Genomic DNA, 18847 nt, shown 5'->3' on the forward strand with positions numbered 1-18847 from the left:
ACAATTTTGCATCAACTAATAACTTTGCTAGTGCCTTATAAAAAATAAGATCTCAATTTCTTTTTAACACAATAATCCATTCGGGCCTCTTTGTGTTGTGAACAGTACTAAAACCCACTTAGGTCAGTGAAATCATAGGGCAAGAAAAAGAGAGAAAATAAAAGCATGGTCTTGAAAAGCAGGCACTCATCAGACCAGAGACCCATCCGACACTGTAGCCACACCCATCACATGCAATCTGTGATTTTGAAAACTCACACTTTTGGGGCGCCTGGGTGGCTCAGTCAGTTGAGCGTCCGACTTCGGCTCAGGTCACGATCTCACGGTCTGTGAATTTGAGCCCTGAATCGGGCTCTGCGCTGACAGCTCAGAGCCTGGAGCCTGCTTCGGATTCTGTGTCTCCCTCTCTCTCTCTGCCCCTCCCCCACTTGTGCTCTGTCTCTGTCTCTCAAAAAAAAAAATGTAAAAAAAATTAAAAAAAATTTTTACTGTTTATTTTTTAGACAGAGAGAGAGAGCACGAGTGGAGGAGGGGCGGAGACAGAGAGAGAGACACACACACACACAATCTGAAACAGGCTCTAGGCTCTGAGCTGTCAGCATAGAGCCCAATGCGGGGCTCGAACTCTGAACGCCAAGATCATGACCTGAGCCTAAGTCAGACGCTTAACCGACTGAGCCACCCAGGCACTCCTAAAATCACATTTAAAAAATATTTGTACTGGGTGTTGTATGCAAGTGACGGATCACTAAATTCTACACCTGAAACTGATATTACACTGTATTTTAACTAACTAGAATTTCAATAAAAACTTGAAACTACAAAAAAAATTGTACTGGGACATAAGGCTGAGGTCGAGAATACAGCAGAAGACTTACTAAATAAAATCAGTACAACTTGCCCTTTTAATAACAAACTACCACCCATCTTTTGGATTGATAATATCAGTCTGGAAAATATTTTTGAATAAGCAAATTAACTGCACAGATATGACTGGGAGAATAGGTGGAAATGGAGGAGCAGAGAGAAATAGCTGGAAACAGTTCAGCCAGTCACTCTAAGAAGTATGTTTCCCGTTTCTCACTGCTCCAAGAGACACTATGGGCCAGCTGCAAGAGAAGCCCATCTCTTGGTCCATGTGTGTCTACTAACCTTGGGCCCCTGGCCTCTTCTCAACATCTTTCTTACCGATAAATGGCTGCCACACACCAAGGTTTCTGTTTCATTCTCGACACTCAACCAGGGTATCCACTGAAAACCTGGTCCAGCCTCGAGAATCTGGAGTTTCTCTAACCCCTTTGAGATGTGCAAGATGTTGGGAAGGAGACAGAAAGATTACAGAGGTGCCTGGGTGGAGACTGAAGATTTCCTGGGAGCAAACCTCTCAGATGTGAACCAGATACACCTGAAGGGAACATGTGAGCAGTGTGGCTTCTTTGGCATCGTATCATAGGAAGCCCAAGCCTTGTCAGCATTTATGAAAGCTCTCAGATTCATTGTAGAGGTCCTTAATACCCAAGTGGGGGCCCTTTTTACCAAGGATGGAGAAACCGGGCAAACCCTATTTCCAGGATCTCTTCCCCCTACTTGACAATTCCATTTTTTCCCCAGCAAAGTCCCCAAGGAGCAGACTAGATGAAGTCCAATTTATGCTAATGAAGGCCTATAATGATATAAAATCACCTTAGAGTTTCTATGTGTAAACGGACAGTGGTTACTTGCACTCATGAATTTACGATGCTTGGAAATGTGTTCAAGATAAAGGCTATGTCACCTACTTAATTGGGGAATTTGGTTCAGAATCCCAAAAAAGACAACCACAATTCTGGTACGAAGAATTGCTTCATAAAGACTTTCACATGCTGGATATATTTTTATTGTAATCACTGCTCTCACAGATTTTATTTCAACTATTAGTACTTGATGTGATTACAAAGTGATAAAACATATCATTTTAATCATTATGCCAACACTCATATATTTAAAAACATTATCTTTAAAACTGAGTAGATTGGGAAGTTTTAAGTAAATCCCAATGAGGTTGTTACCACTCAAAGGATTTTTAAAACTCTTCCTTGGGAATTATCTTTTGAGTTAAATGAATTCATGCGCCACATAAGAAAATCAGTCTTACTACTTTTTAGTCCCAACCCATCTAACTTAATAATACCGTGAAAGTGTTCGGAGCAAAAAAATTTCATTATGTGTAACTGGCTGGTACTGGCATTTTCCTACTTGCAATTTCCCCAGGCAACTGTGGATAACTGGGGTAGTAAACATAATGGAAGCATTTAAGTGTTACTGTTGCTGTCTATAATATTATCCCCAGTAAATTCATACCCTCGTGTATGACTTCGAATAACATCATGGTGTAAGGAAAATTGGGACAAAGAGGCTTCAATAAGTTGTAAGCACTTCAGGTGTAAGTTCTTCTTTCTTTCTAGCCCCTGGCTCCCGTCCGTCTACTTCCTGGATCCCTTAAGATAATTTTATGTTTGCAATAGTGCTCAGTAAATACTCCCAATCCACTAGTAGTGGGTTGAAGGTTGAAATCTACCTTTCTAATTTATTCTTCCAACTGAAATCTATGTTTCTTAAAGGAAAGGACTCTGGTTCTCCCCTGGATGGCTGGCTTACCACCAAAATAAACAGGATTTTCAGAACATTCTGTTTTCTCAACCTGTCACACTGCTTTATAGCAGTCAAACAAAATCCTTGTATTGGGCTACTTTATTTTCAAAAAGACTGCAGAAATTACCCTACTCCATGTCCACGATCATGCTTTTCAGATTTAATTATTTTAACTAGTTCTGATAAATCATTTCATCTCCTTTACTTACTCTGGCTGTTCTTTTTGTGCTTCAGAAGGTTGCTTATCCAGAGTAGGAAATAAGGTCCAGGGAGTAGACCATAATTTTCCAGATGTCTGTTTTCAAGAGCTCTTCAAAAAGAACCAGACTTTTTGGCTTTGTCTCCTCTTAAATGGGGTTTTATGGCTCTGTATTACTTTGCAAATATCAAGGGCCCTGTACCTTATTAGTTTGATAATTTCCTCTTTTGCTGAATATTAATCTTCAGTTTATTTTCCCCAGGTTCACTAATTAAGGTATTTTGTTTATTTTAAATTAGTTATTATTATTTTACAAACAGTCCTTATTCCATTTATAAAATTCCAAATTCCAAATCCCTTTTAAAAAGTATCCTGCAGGACCTCAGATCTTGGGGTTGATACATTTATATGCTTTTCACTTGTGTTAATGAAATGTTAATGGCTTCCTGCACCACTGCATTTTCAGAGCTGGATAGCAAAAAGGAAGGAAACTAACATCGGCTCAGTGGAAACTTTCATGCATGCTTACGAAGTTGGTTGTATTTATCCTTGTTTACAGATCAGCAGTTTGAGGCTCAGAGGTTAAGTGACTCGTCCAAAATCCCACAGCTAAGTGACCAGCAACGTCAGGATTCAAGCCATGCCTGTCTGAGTGCTTCGGCAAGACTTCTAAGAGGGCTGTGCCTTTGAGTTTCATTTTTCAAATACTCTCATCTGAAGGAAGTTTTAGGAAAATCACTTGTGCTTTCTGAACCTCTCAGATGAGAGACATTATCATTACTGATTCCAGGAACAACAAATATTGGTCAGTTTTAAGAGGCAAGATCTCGAGAGCTACAGGTACTGCAGTTTGTCACGGTTTATTGAGGACACTACCAAGTAAGCTAAGTGCAACAACCCAAATCTGCAGGCAGCCGTGCACAGGAAATATTTCCATTTATTTTGATTTCTCTTCCTTATTGTTATTGTTATTGTTAGACATGTAGAACATTCATAGACCAAGGGAGTAGGGTAAGAGAAGGCCAAATGAAATCTCAGCTTTCTGATGTTTATGAACGAAGGAGGGTGAGGAGTCCCTGTTTCCAGGCTTGGGGCAAAGAGAGGAATAAGGCTCTAGGAAAAGCCAGGAGTAGAGATGAAGCCAGGAAGACAAATTATTTTCCCTTTCATCCTCCAACACACACACACACACACACACACACACACACACACCTTGCAGTGCCAGCCATGTCCCCCTTCACCAGAAAAAATAACCAGACCTAGTCACATGACAGAGATTCTTTGCCACCCTGTTTCACTATTTGGAGCAACCCATAATTTCCTCTCCTTTGAGAGGAAACCTGAGAACTCCTTATGAGTTACAGAGTCCCAGAACACTTGGAAGCAATGTGCACATCATTGTCATACCTGATCCTTGTGAAGGTAAGAGTGTAAATATAAATATTTGCATTTTGGGGGTGCCTGGGTGTCCCAGTCAGTTAAGCATCTGACTCTTGGTTTTGACTCAGGTCATGATCTCAGTGTTCGTGAGTTTGACCCCGTGAGTTTGACCCCCGCATCGGGCTCTGTGCTGACAGCATGGAGACTGCTTGGGATTCTGTCTCCCTCTCTCTCTGTCCCTCCCCTCCTTGCTCTTTGTATCTCTTTCAAAATAAATAAAAATAAACTTTAAAAATAAATACATATATATATTTCTATTTTTGAAAAGAAAGACATAGGCTTCAAGAGGTCCATGACTTTTATATGGTGGAGCAGGTACACCAGGCCAGGTTTTCTAACTATGCTCTTTCTACTTATTCTTGTTGCTGGAAATCTCTGGTCTTTAAAAACTTAAAGGGCGCCTGGGTGGCTCAGTCCGTTGAGCATCCGGCTTCGGCTCAGGTCATGATCTCACGGTTGGTGAGTTCGAGCCCCACGTCGAGCCCCACGTCGGGCCCTGTGCTGACAGCTCAGAGCCTGGAGCCTGCTGTGGCTTCTGTGTCTCTCTCTCTGCCCCTCCCTTGCTCATGCTCTTCCCTATCTCTTCAAAGTAAATAAACATTAAAAAAAAATTTAAAAATAAATAAATAAATAAATAAACTTAAAAACATTTTTTAAACCAAGGTACTTTACACATAGTGCAAAGCATAAATTTAAGTTTACATTTCAATGACTCGACAAAAACACGCAGTGTCATCCATATCCAAACCAAGATACAGAACACTTTTTTAAAAATTTATGGTAGCATAAAATCTTGGACCATTGGGTAAGTCTATTCAAGAGGGGGAAAAAGCCATATTCAGGGAAATAAAACTTTAGACACTTGATATACTTGTGTAAGATCCTTTTGCCTGGAGGGGAGAGGGGAGAAGCCAGCTAGAGTGCTGATTTTTCTAAGCTATCCCCTTGTAATTTCACTCATGCGTCCTGAAAGTTGGTAAGCCTCTCCACTCTTCTTTATACTTTCATATAAGATCTTCTAAGAACATGTGAAAGTTAAAGAAAAGCATCAGGTTTTCCTGTCATTTTTACTTAGGCTTTTGATTTTCTTATAGTATTAATATCATACCACAAAGCTCTTGGTTGCAGTTGGCTAATTAGTCTCACTCATAATGAAAAAAGGACCAAAATCCCATCTTAAACCTTACACAGTGCAGCTCAGTGTTTTCTAGTCAGATGGTTCTCAACCGTAATGTTATAATTACACCATTTTCTCAGCAGCACCATCCACTATAATTACAGTCAAAGCTAAGACTATGTTTATAGTGTACTAAAGAGGATGGAATTGCTTCATTTTAAGTGATTCAGTTACCTCCTCTGTTGGTCACAGAAATGTGTGGTAATGGAAGAGTCATGGTCTGAATATACTTCTCCAAACAACAATTTTGGATACCTAGAAGTCAAAAAAGAAAATAAAAACCCCAAACCCCAATATGAGAAAGCACGGGAGACATGATTCCTGGTCTGGCTGCCACAATGACTCCTAATTTGAAAATCTAGGATGGGCAAGGTGATGGAGACCAACAGGCTGGTGGCCCCTGTGGGGCCTAGAGGATGTCCTCACTTGATTTGCTTTGCTGCCCATCATGCCCAAGCACTCCAAGACCGTCTGCAGGACCAACATCGTGGCAGTATTTTCTATCTAGGCTCTGAAGCTACATGATGATGACTCATCCAAACACAGAAAACTTCTGTCCTGAGGGACATTCATTCCTTTAAGACATATTTCATTCATTGCCATATGGGCCAGTTCTGGGTACCAAGTACATAGCAAGGAACAAGGCAAAAATCTCTGTCCTCATGGAACTTAACTATAATCTATTTTAAACTTGTCTTTTGACTATTTACCTGGACGCATAAAAAGAAAGCTTTTGCTTTTACTAGGAGGGACTGGAGATTTATCCATATTAGCTTGCATGTCAAACCCTCAGTTGGGTATAGACTGAAAGCTACCATTTTCTTACTATATGGGTATGGACTCAGTCTGGCAAAGAGAGAAATGGGAAGTGAGTGGAACATGCTGGGATTATGTTTGCTGGGTCCGTTGGTAGTCAGCTAGGAGACAGCACCTGTCAATTCTGTGACACTGAGAGAGGTCGAGACAGATACTGCATTTTCAGCGCACCTCTCACTTGCTTGTCCAAAGCCTCTGTTTTAAAATGTTTCATAAAACCTTGACGCTCTTTGCCTTGTCCTGCTCCGTGGAACCTTTGTGTAGGAAGAACAGGAGACAACACTGTGGTCAACCGTAAAGGATGACTTGGTGGGAAGACATATCTAGGTACATGTCTTGTGATTGTATTTTAGGGATTATTTCCCAAGTATATGGGGTTTTGTTCTTTTTCTTTTTAGAATAGGTGTAGGCCAAGTTATGAATAAATTTTGAAAGCTTTTAGGCCAATAAGCAAATGCATATGGTAAAAATGATCCTCTCCTTGGTTCTGAGACATCTAAGAGCTGAGCCTAGGGCTCCTAGAAATCAGTCAGCAACATTAAGGCAACTGAAGAGTCCTGGAAATGAAATTCTATTATTTTTGGTTATCATTTGGATTTCTTCTTATTTACGTGAACTTGAATGACTATGTTACCTGCACTGCTTTCAGCCTCTAGGCTCCCGACTTGGGACATTGTGCAGAGGTGATTGGGGAGAAAGCAGGCCATGTGGCATGGACAAGGGCAGGGGTGGCTGGCCATATTCCAAATGTTCTCTGTAGGCTTGTAAATGGCAAGCCGTCAAGCTGTGGCTTTAAGAGAAAATAGCTAGAAAGTAGAAATGAGAAAAAGACTCCATTTAGAAAATTGCAACTAACTCGTTCTCTCTTCTTTCTCTTTCTTTTTGATTTGTGACTTAATCAAAAGCCTGTTGGTTATCTTTCCTATGTCTTGTTTTATGAGTGGTGAGAGGCTAACCCACGGGGGCAGAATGTAAATGCTCTGTGGCCGTATCATCCCAGAATCTCTACTTGGATACAGCAGTGTTTACTATAATGTGACTTCAGCTCTAGGAAAATGTTTGCACCAGTGTCAGACCTAGAGCAGAGCTGTTGTGCAAGCAAATAACATCACACTAGGTAATAGCAGCAATGAAATCTTCCAAACTTGAGCTCAAATACGACTTAGAACCACAACCTTAAATTTTAGCCAAGTCGTTTATATTTTTCCTTGCCAACTGAAACCAAGGACGCCTTTCAACATCAACCCTCATGATTACACCGTGCAGCGTAACACATTAATGTCTAGTTAGCCAGAATGCAAACATTTTCTGGTTTTTCCTACAGCAGTTCTCTCAACTGATGTGTTCTTATGAGGGTCTTTCCTACTTTTCAGAGAGATAACACTCTGGTCACTAGTAAGGCTAATTTCATGGGTCTCACCGGGAATATGAATTGTCTTTACTAGGGGATGGGGATTGAGATTGTTTATGAGGTATTACTCTATTTTTATTATGGAAATACACGCAAACAGATAAAAATATGCAAATACACACAAAAATAGAGAGCCTGGCTTAGTGAACCATGTTAAATAATAATAAGAGTAACACTAGTAAAACCATGTACATTATGATTAATAATAACAATAACACATATATTCATCACCCAGCTTCAAATATTATTAGCATTTTACCAGTCCTGTTTTGTGTAGTTTATCTATTTTTTGGTCATTTGCTTTTACCCATAACTACCTACATGGCTATCTCTAAAAGCTAATAGACACTCCTGTTAAAAAATTAATGGGGCGCCTGGGTGGCTCAGTCGGTTAAGCATCTGACTTCGGCTCAGGTCATGATCTCACGGTCCGTGAGTTCAAGCCCCGCGTCAGGCTCTGTGCTGACAGCTTGGAGCCTGGAGCCTGCTTCTGATTCTGTGTCTCTCTCTCTCTCTGACCCTCCCCTGTTCATCCTCTATCTCTCTCTGCCTCACAAATAAACATTAAAAAAAATAAAAAATTAATACGAATATTATACCTAACAAATTATTAATGATCCCTCAATACCACTAAATGCCCAGTCTGTGCACAAATTTCTAAAAAATATCTTTAAAAATGTCTTTTGACAATTCATTTGTTTGAATCAGGATGCAAACTAGGCCCACACAATGTCTTGTCTGTTCAAATCCATGACATTTCTTCTCTCTTCTTTTTATTGTGATTTTTTTTTTTTTTGGTTGAAGATATTTTCCTTCAGCTTATTGCATCTTAGAGTCATTTACAATGTTCCTCTATGCCTCTTATTTCCTATAAACAGGCAGTAAGACCTAGAGGCTTAATGTAATTCAGCTTAACACTCACGAAAAGAGTCTATCATGGGTGGTGTGGCAAACCCCTGTGTCAGGGACATATAATATCAGACGTTGGTAAGATTGATCTGGGTTCAAAGTGTTGTCAGCCTGAATCACCCAGAACAGAGTTCACTGAAGTATTTTATCATTCACTGACAACCTTGCCCAAATCTATAATTTCATTAGGGGTTCTAAACTGGTGATTTCTAATCCTACCATTTCATCTATACATATATATTCATACACATATTCATATTTATATACACATTCACATGCTAGCTAAGGTATATATTAGCAAGAGAGAGACACAAGAAGAAAACATTTCTTCACCAACTATTCAGTTACCCTGAAATGCAATTCATACAAAAAATTCAAAGAAATAGCGTATTTCCCTTGATGTATCAATTTTTAGAATAATGAGTACATACCCTTGTAACCTCCAAAGGTGACCATTTAAAACAATATATTGGTATGAACTTACTGATGAATCAAATTTTGATGCCATTGTTGAGAGACTGGAATTACAGGAATAAAAATGATGAAGTCATTTCTCCTTTTTCGGCTATTCTGGGCATTTTGGAGAAAAAAAATGCACATTGTGTAATGTTGGCTACCTTTCCTTTTCCATTCCCCCTTTCTCCACTCTATCATCACAATCCCTCTGAAAATAGCAGAAGGCAAGACCAGAGACTAGATGACATCTAAAAATCCACACACCTACATAAACTTTCCAGACAACCCCGGTGGATATTTACTGAAGGATGCACTCATACTCAGAGAGGGATCAGTACACCCTGAATGTCTGAACACTCACATGCTAGACGCACAGCATGCCCAAATCACTGACCAGAGCTGTGAAAGTGCCAGTTACCTGCAGCCTGTGCTCCCCTGAGCACCAGTGGCCACTGAAGCAGTAATAGGTAATCCCTTGAAAAGAAGTTCCCCAACCAACTATTTTCAGGAAGTGCTAATTTTTTTTCTTTTTCTGGGACAATCGTAATGCACCCAAGCAGATTAGAGAATCTGAGTAGTTCTGCAGTAAAGAAGCCTGTTTAACTCTGCATGGCCTAGTATTTCCTAAGCACTGGGGAAATGGTGGGCTAATACATGAAGGGCAGAGTTCTTTGCAGGAGTGTGCAGAGTATCATTTTTGGAGGGGATTTTTTTTCATATATATGTGTAGTGGGTTAAATTGTATCCTTCAAACATATGCCCAAATCCTAATCCCTAGTACCTGTGAAATGTGATCTTTGTTTGAAAAAGGGTCTTTGCTGATATAATTAAGGTAAGGATCTCAGAATGAGATTATCCTAGGTTAGAGCTCCAAATTCAATGATGGGTATCCTTATAAGAGACAGAAAAGGAGAATAGACACAGAGCCAGGGGAGAGGCCTGTGAAGATGGAGACAGAGAATGCAGTGATACATCTACAAACCAAGGACCATCAAGGATTGGCAGCAGTTTCCAGAACCGAGGAGAGAGAGGCATGGAACAGATTCTCCCTCAGGGCCTCCAGAGAGAATAAACAGTGATGACACCTTGATATTTGACTTGTTGCCTCCATAACTGTGAGAGAATAAATTTCTGTTATTTTAAGCCACCAGGGTTATGGTACTTCGTTACAGCAGTCTCAGGAAACTAATGCAATACCTATGAGCTCCATCAATGCAGGTCTGAGGGAGACCTCTGGCATTTGTATTTATTGAAAATGTCCACAGGTGATTCTGATGGACACACTCACCAAGAACCAGCATTTTAGGATCTTGGGGGTTGAAGGGTTAGTCACCTGCTTATATTGACATCCTGTTAGGATTTTAGTCTGTGGCTGTGGCTCTGGATGCACCAATCAAGCCTCCAGCCCTTTATCTCCAGGTCTCTGTTTTTCAAAGAAAGTAGTCCAGAAAAAATATTTATGGGCCATCCCTTAAGAGGTACATTAGAACTGTTACAGGTGGTGACAGTGGCCAAGGCTGTGTGAGTAGAGGAAAGGATTTACGGGTTCAAACAGGGGAGGGAGACCAGCTTTTGTCAGATGAATCATATGATCTCACTTGAAGGGAATTCTCATTTTGCAGCCCAAATAAAGCTGAGCTTCCCTTTTTTTGGTAGTTGAGAAATCTTGGTCTCCTAAGACTTCTAATCCTTCTGGACTCAGTTTGCTTCTTTCACTCAGCTGCCTGAAAAGGCTGCTTCTTTCATCCCAGACTCTTTCCATATGAAAATATTTTATTTCTTTTCTTAGGTGTTCTCTTTCTTAGCAGCCTAGCTTCCCCAGGTATCTTTTTGATATACTTATCTCCCAGGCTTTGGGTATCTCCAAAAGGAGCTGGAGACTCCTCTCTTGTCCTGGCAATAATTGATGACTAATAACAAGGTACCTGCTTTTATAAAAACCTCAACAAGGGGAGGTATGCAGGGCAGGAAGGAGTTGGCATGTGTTATTCTGGTTTGAAAACTCACATCGAGGCTGACTATACCCTAAGAGATTATTTAGTCATGGTTTAGCCAAGATTGTTCAGTCACAAACTAAATTTGGGGGAAGGCACCAAAGAAAAATTTCATCTAATTCACAATTTTTGCCTTCATCCAAGAAAGGCAGGGTATTTAGAGTAGGGCATAGGGGGTCTCGAGACAATGGGTAAGGATAGTGAGGTGTCATGAAGTAGGGTGGAAATTATCCCCCCTCTTTCTGTTCCATTGAGCTCCTGCTCCAATGCTCCGGCACAGCCACAGTTCACCTGTAGCGTGAGTCAAATGGGCTGTCATAGGTGCTGGCCTGAGTATGTCACCACTAGTTAATGTATTATTTGTTGCGGCTGTGAAATTTGATCCAGGAATCCTCCTTAGAGCTGAACTCCTGAAGCAAAAACAAATTTTAAGTTAGTGACTCCATATAAGAGAACCCTAACAATAAAACAGCACACGATTATTGTCAAAGGAATCATCCAGATAGTAAATGTTCCTTGGGACTGAGTTTAGTCTAGCAGGGGGTAAAGATGCTTTTTGGAAAAGTAGACAGTTTGTTTCGATGACACACACTTCAGTGATCTGTACAGCCTCATCTCTTGTCTATGCCTAAGGACAGTCTTTCAGGGAAAAGAGGAAGGAAAGGCAATAACATTTCACTAGGTGCCAAACATTTTACCTAATCCTGCCTGCGAAGCAAGTAGGCTGGGCTTCAGGCTGCCCTTTTGCTCTCTTCCCCAGCACCCTCTTCCTTAGGAAGAGGCTCTTGCCTGGAGCCCATGTCTTGTCCTCTGGTGTCTAGAGTGTGGCAAACCCCTCAGGCTTCCCCTTCCAATGCCCCCTGCTTCCCTGACTTAAACAGGCTAGTCCAGATGGCGGTGCTCGTGGCAGGACCCAAAAGCAGGGCTTCTGGGACGAGGGTCTCTCAGGCCATGAAATTAAGTTTTGCACTCTTTTAAGAGATTAAAGCAGAATGAAAAAGACATGTCCATAACATTAAAATTTATTTGTTAAATCAATTATCCTCAAACTGGGCTATTCAAACATTCTCTGAAATCTGTGAGAATTTTATTTTCTTAAAATATATACTACTCAGATGTGAGATATACTATATAAGATCTAGCCTCTTTCCTACTGCCCCCCCCCCAGTAGAAATGAACTTAAATTGGAGATAAGCTTTGGTGAGTGGGGTCAGGAGGGAGGGAGGGTACTTCCGGGGGCCCAGGCCACTACCGCTCTTTCTACCACTCTGCAGTGACAGCAGTAGTAAAGACCATAAAATAGCTAACAAGTATTCCATACCTATTTTGTGCCAGGAATTTTTCTATGTACCTATTTGCTCCTCACAATGACCCTTAAAGACAGCTGTTGACACCTTCGTTTATAGCTGGATAAGTTGGAGCTCGTGGCATATTGGCAGGATGCTGGGGGCATACACAGAAGGCAACTTGTGGTCTCCACTCCCAAACCCTAAAGTCCTCATCAGATAGCCTATGACATCAACTGGGACTAATAAGAGTTTGCCAAAACCAATACTGTCTGATAAGAGCAAATATTTCCAAGGCTTCCGTAGGACCTTCTTCTCTTCCCCATGAGAAAGAAAAATGGCAGAAGAGGAAAATGTATCTATTGCTCTCAAGTTTGAGGAAACAATTATGTTACTCATCTGCGTGTGTGTGTGTGTGTGTGTGTGTGTGTGTGTGTGTGTAGGGGGAATTGGGATGCCAAACAAATATCATGATAGTCTTCGCTAACACCTCTCCCTCCACTTCCCTTCTAGAAGCAGTTGCTCTCAGGTAATTCCTGGAACTCCACATGATATCAGTTTGACAAATATTAAGCTCCCACTTTGTGCAAGGCCCTGTTTAAATTGTGAAGGAAAGGACAGGGCATATAAAGATGAGGAAGACTATGTCCTTGCTCTCAAAATAACTCACAATCTAGAAGGGAAGACACCAGGTGTACACAAGCCACTTGAGTTGAATGCAAAAGATGGGCAACTTCAAATGCTTTTGGAATTCAGAAACAGAAAAGCTTCACTAGCGGAAAGGATGCTATCCAGGTGCTTCTCCATTTCTTTGGGGTTTGCCTGGCAGGAGCTTCATAGCGACAGGTGCACATAGCCACGTGTGCCGACAGCACTAGACCACAGATGGGCTCGCCTGCAAATATTTGCTTTCCCATTAATTCAAATTTGGAGTTTGAAAATTCTCATTTATTAAAGAATTTTAAGAGAGAATAAAGAAGTGTTCAAGGCTGCTTTTCCATAAAACATGAAAAATCAGAAGTTAGCCTGTAGGAGTAAACACACGATTGCTACTTGAGAATACCTCAAGGACTCATGAAGGCTATTCATCCGAATCCTAACATCGATGGTGATGCTGTGAGGTTTCAGGTTTAGGAGTCTCTTCCATTACACGGTTTCCTAACAAGAGAGTCTTCTGTCTTTATTCTTTGGCTGGAATTCAGTGGCAACAGTCAGTTTATAAAAGATTTACAGACCTGTAAAGTCAGGTTTGCCCTCACACTAGAGCCATGTGATATACTGACTATAATTCTTCATAAGATACGTATTATGTGAAAATGATGATGTATGCAGACAGTTGAGTTGCAAATTATTGCCTGTTTCATCCATCACCGAGCATTTACAGATGCTTTCATCTGACAGAGTACCAATAACAATGCCACCACTGCCACCACTAATAATAATAATAATAATAATAATAAATCCACATGTCCACATTGATTAGAAGATACTTTTAATCTACTTTACAATATAGTGTATTTCAGAAGAATTGACTGTGAAGTAAATTCATATAGTGAATCTAGTATCCTCATTAATGTCAGTTATCAAATTGAAAATAATTTTCTATAGGAGACTAAGACACAACAACCGATACAAACATGATGACTAGTCTATCCTCAGAGCAGCCATAGACAATCTGAAGCAAATAGGCATGTTTATTTACAAAAGCAAGCATCTAGTCTGGGGACTATAGTTTGCCAACCTGTAGTTTAAATAATTGTTGACCTTAAAAGAAAATAGCTTATTTTGTATCACAGATTGCAAATTACATGCAAATCAATTTCTTATAAATCATACTTTTTTTGAGAGAGAGAGAGAGACAGAGAGAGAGAGACAGAATGTAAGCTGGGAGAGGGACAGAAGGGGTGAGAGAGAATCTTAAGCAGGCTCCACACTCAATGCACAGCCCAAAGCAGGGCTTGATTCCATGACCCTCAGATCATGACCTCAACTGAAATCAAGAGTCAGATACTCAACTGACTGAGCCACCCAGGTCCCCCTAAATCATACCTTTTTTTTTTTTTTTGGAGTATTGGCCTTTTCTTTTTTAAAACTTTTTTTTATTTCAGAGGGGTGGGTCAAGGAGGGACAGAGGGAGAGAGAGAGAAAGAATCTTAAGCAGGGTCCATGTTCAACACAGAGCCTGATGTGGGGCTCGATCCCATGACCCTGGGATCATGACATGAGCCAAAATTAAGAGTCAGACACTCAACTGACTGAGCCACTCAGGTGCCCGAAATCATATATTTTAAGAAGCCCTTTGAAAGTTGTATAACTTCTTTTCTAAGTGATACATTTTTCATTTAGTAATTAATCACCTGAGTTATTTCTTACTTAAATATGTTATTTCATATTGCATATATTTGCCATGAGGCATACTCTTATTTGAACTACTATTTAATGGCATGTGTGTTTGAGTTCCATGAATCTTTATAAATGTGATGTAGTATCGTCTAAGTGTATAGATTAATTTGTATTAAAATCAGTGCACACCTATATAACAAATTCAAATTTTTTCCCCCAATGTACACGTGTATATTATCTGAAGAAACTGTTCATCACAAGTAGAAGCTGGGGTGGTCAAAGGCTCTTCTGGAATGACAGATTCAGGGGTTCTTTCCCTAGAGAGGCTCCTGTGTGCAGAAGCCAGAGCTCTCTTGAGAGCGGTAATTACAGAGTTGGTTTTGAAGAACTCAGCAGTGAATCAGAAGGCTGCAGGCTAGAAGAACTCCAAGGTCACAACCAACATTGGGAGGCTTTAGCTTTCTAGAGTCTAAAAAGTATTCACCACCCACTGAGGTCACCCAGGGTGAAAGAACGTTTATCTTGGATTTCATCCTTGAAAAATGTGTGTTATGCTTTGGAAGAGAAACCAAACTAGAAATTGGTGTATAGAGCACACAAAGGGCCCACTGGGATTTTTAGGGAGTTACTTAGTCATCCTTCGCAGACTTAAAAAAAAATCAGTCACTTCTAAGATTCAAGGCTTTTAGAGGCCTATGTCCACAGATTTCTAAATACTTTCTTATTGTTTGGGTTCCAGAAGAAAGAAAAGACCTTGATAAATGTTTATAACCAGTAAGGAGCTGCAAGTACTTGAGGAGGCTGGCCTTGAGCTGCAGGCTTACTTCCCACTCCCACAGTGCCACTAACACTGGCTGATGCATCTGCACAGAGAACAGCTCTCTTGTAGATTAAGTAGGAAACGTCTACCTACCCCCGATTGTGGCTCAGCAAATTGCTAGGAATTGAGGAAGGATAAAAAAGTTAAGACCTAGTATTTATCTTACAAAGAATCTTTATCTCCCAACAATTACATGTGAAAACAGGACAGTGTATGATAAAACACGAACAGCTGGAGAGTAATGGCAGGCATTGTCTGGGTGTTTGGGGCTGGAAAAAAGTCACTGCCAAGGCCATATTTTGCCTTGTAATTGAACACTGTTATTTGAGTTATCAATAATATGCATTGTCTACACTTTATTTTGCGTATCCTGGGAGAGATACAAAGTACTTTCACTGACAGTATCTTCTTTACTCTCTTGTTGGTCTTGTCGGTCTAGGGACGTCTTTTCTCTGCACCTCCATTTCTTCTTGTGTAAAGTACGTAATTCTGTCTGTCTTCCTCGTACTTCAGAGAAGCAAGGGGGGGGGGCGGTAAATAGTACCTGTAGGATGCTTGGCGTTACCTGGAGATTAGTGCTATGAGTCAGGAAGGGCTACCACTAGTCTGGGTGCAAGAGAGAGCCAACATAAACACTGTTTCCTTAAAAGGGATCATAATAATCTGTGTTTACTTACTGAATCATTTACTGACTTATTTATAAACAGTCGCCTGTCAAGAATTCAATGTCAGCTTTAATTTCAGAACCCATTGTCAGAACTGCTCTCTAAAGCATGTCTGAAGCTCAAGTTGTTTGTTAGACGTAAATCCTGCAGATTCTAAGATACCATCCCTGCTCTGACACACTCCCCTGTGTTGTGCTTATTTTAGCCGTATTGTCAGCTCGTCAGCCCATAAAGTTGAAAATATCTGATGAAAAAGAATGCTCAAAGCTGAGAGGGTCATTCAGCTTGGATGGGGGCAATGATGGGTCACAGGCAGGAGTGGGGCTATGCTTCCCTCAGCAGCTGAAGTGCCAACAGAATACCACAGTGATGACATAGAGGTCCTGTGACATACCCTAAGACTAGACCATGACACCAGTCCCATGACCTGAAGTTAAGGTTCTGTGGAAGGCTTTTGGGAAAGACTGTACATGTTTATAGCAATGGACAAGAGAAATTTTTCTTCCTGTATATATTTGTCCCTCTCCTTTCATAAATGCCTGCTGGAGGGCATAGAGGTGCTCTGTGCTAGCCAAAGAGTAATTATGCTATCAGGGAAAACCTGGATTTTTTTTACATGTGTGCGTGTGCGTGTGCACAAAATCCAGAAACTACTCATTAAGCACTTGGCATGTGTCAGGCACTGTGGGAGACAAGGACGTATACAATAGAGCCTCTACCCTTGAGGATAATATAGTCTATTACAAAGGAATAGAAAGCATACACAAGAATCCATTAGGTTGAAACAAATGACATGATATTAAGGTCCAAAATAAAGCTGAGTATAGGACATTTCATCCAGTTCAATCCTAATACCTGTTGGAATAAAATAAGGGCCACGAGAGAACACAATAAACACATTGGGCCAGATACTATTCTAACTCTTTTAAATATATCAACACTTATAATTCTCACAACAGCTATGAGGTAGGTACTGCTAGCACCCCTATTTTAGAGACAAACAAACAAACAAACAAACAAACAACAAACAGCCAAGGTACAGAGAGCTTATGAGACTTAGGAAAGATCACTCAGGAAGTACGTGGTAGATCGGGGACTTAAACAGTCTGTCTTGCTATCTTGCTCCACAGGCTGAGTTTTGAAAAGTACTGTGTTATATACTCTTTCCTTAAGAGAAAGCAAGGAAGGCCTACACAGATTCCAAGATGGAAGTACTCATCCTCTTGGGGGATAAAGTGATATTTGAAATATGCCTGAAAGAGAACAATCCATGAAGGATGTTCCTGACTCAGAGGAAAGAAGAGGGAAGTTCTGGTGAAGGGGTTATTAGGAATAGATACAATGAAGCAGGAAAAGCAGAGACACGAATGTGGGTATCCATAGCATACAAGGGCGATAAGGCTAGAAAGGCACTTAGGATCCACATGATGGACCTTCTTGAATGCCAAGGAGATGAGCTTCTTCATAAGGTAGAAAATAGTGGGGGGCTACTGAAGGTGTTCAGGCATAAGAATCACTGCGTGAGACGTAGGCAGGAAGAATGAACATGGGAGCAGAGAGCAGGATGGCCTGGAATAGGGAAAAGCAGGAGGTAACAGAGAGAAATTAGCAGACGAGGACAGGAGTCTGGCTAAGACCATAAGATACGGACATGTAAAGGTGATGATGACTGTATCAAACTTCTGTCTCATAATCATGTTTCTATTGAAAAGTAACTTACGATGTGAAGGAAGTTGTTTGTGAGCTTATAAAACTGTAAGCAATTCATTTGTTGTGCCCATCTAAGATGATAATCTTTTGGAATCCTTTCAAAACTTAACTCTGACCTTGGTCATTATGTTTATGTTCAGAATGCCCATTTTCATAAAATCTTGGACTCATTTATGCTCCAAATGCCAGTCAATGAAACTTCAATATTTTCCTCCGGTTGGATATTCATTTTAATTTCAGGTGGAAATGCCATTGATCACAAAATTTACACTCTCACAGCAATATGCAGTAAATTCAGTGAAAAGGAATGGCTTTTAAAAGTGAGATAACAAAATCTCTTTCAGAAAGATGTGCAGGATATAGAAGTCTGTCAATGCGGCTTAGCAATGTAATTTGGTGTACAATCCGCACCTAAAGTGGAACCTGGGGGCTGATGGTTAAGGGCGTCCAAACAGTTAGAAAGTGCCTACATCACTGGCTTACTACAGAAAACCCATCATGAGAAGACTTTGGGCTTCCTGGTACAGAGGTGTTTGGCAGGCACTTAGGCAGTGATTCCAAATCTGGAGACAAAGAACATCTGTGTTTCACAGAGGGGACAAAAAGGCCCACACTTGGGTCAGACCCTGGCCAATGCATACCCTTCTTCTACTGTTACCATATCGTAGCCTTTGCCTGTAAGGAAGCTGTCCTCGGAGTGTAAACCATTTGATTCCTAGCAGTCCTTTCCACAATGGGAACAGGGTAATTAATGTGTAATTAACACAAGTGGGGAGATCTGATCCTCCATGAGGGTTCCAGCCAGCCCAGAGGCCCCATAACAAAGGGTGCTTGTGGGAATTGTTAAATGTGGAGAAGGATGGGTAACCAGGGAGCTATGAAGGGTGCTTCCATTTAATTAATTCATATGCAAGGTACCGTTCAAGGTACCATGTTCAAGGTACCGTTTTAGGCCTGGTGAATTACACAACTCTAAATAAGATCCAGCTG

General features: G+C 40.7%; 1 protein-coding gene across 9 annotated transcripts in view; it reads right to left on the minus strand.

Annotated features, from left to right (window-relative positions):
- The window catches only part of GHR (growth hormone receptor), a 272255-nt gene that overhangs the window by 53553 nt on the left and 199855 nt on the right, over nt 1-18847 (minus strand). Inside the window, exons 1-2 of one of the 9 annotated variants that reach the window (XM_042995588.1) lie at nt 9068-9162; nt 6898-7069 (exon numbers count right to left, since the gene is read on the minus strand). The exons of 5 other annotated variants lie outside the window; for them this stretch is intronic. In XM_042995588.1, the coding sequence (XP_042851522.1) occupies nt 6898-7003 (106 nt within the window). In that variant the 5' untranslated portion in view covers nt 7004-7069; nt 9068-9162. Of the gene's footprint in view, nt 1-2340; nt 2399-5621; nt 5667-6897; nt 7070-9067; nt 9163-18847 lie in introns of those variants that run through there. 3 more of the 9 variants (XM_042995583.1, XM_042995597.1, XM_042995603.1) reach the window with 3 other exon arrangements.

This window comes from Panthera tigris, chromosome A1 (assembly GCF_018350195.1).
Source record: "Panthera tigris isolate Pti1 chromosome A1, P.tigris_Pti1_mat1.1, whole genome shotgun sequence".
NCBI classification, from domain to species: Eukaryota; Metazoa; Chordata; class Mammalia; order Carnivora; family Felidae; genus Panthera; species Panthera tigris.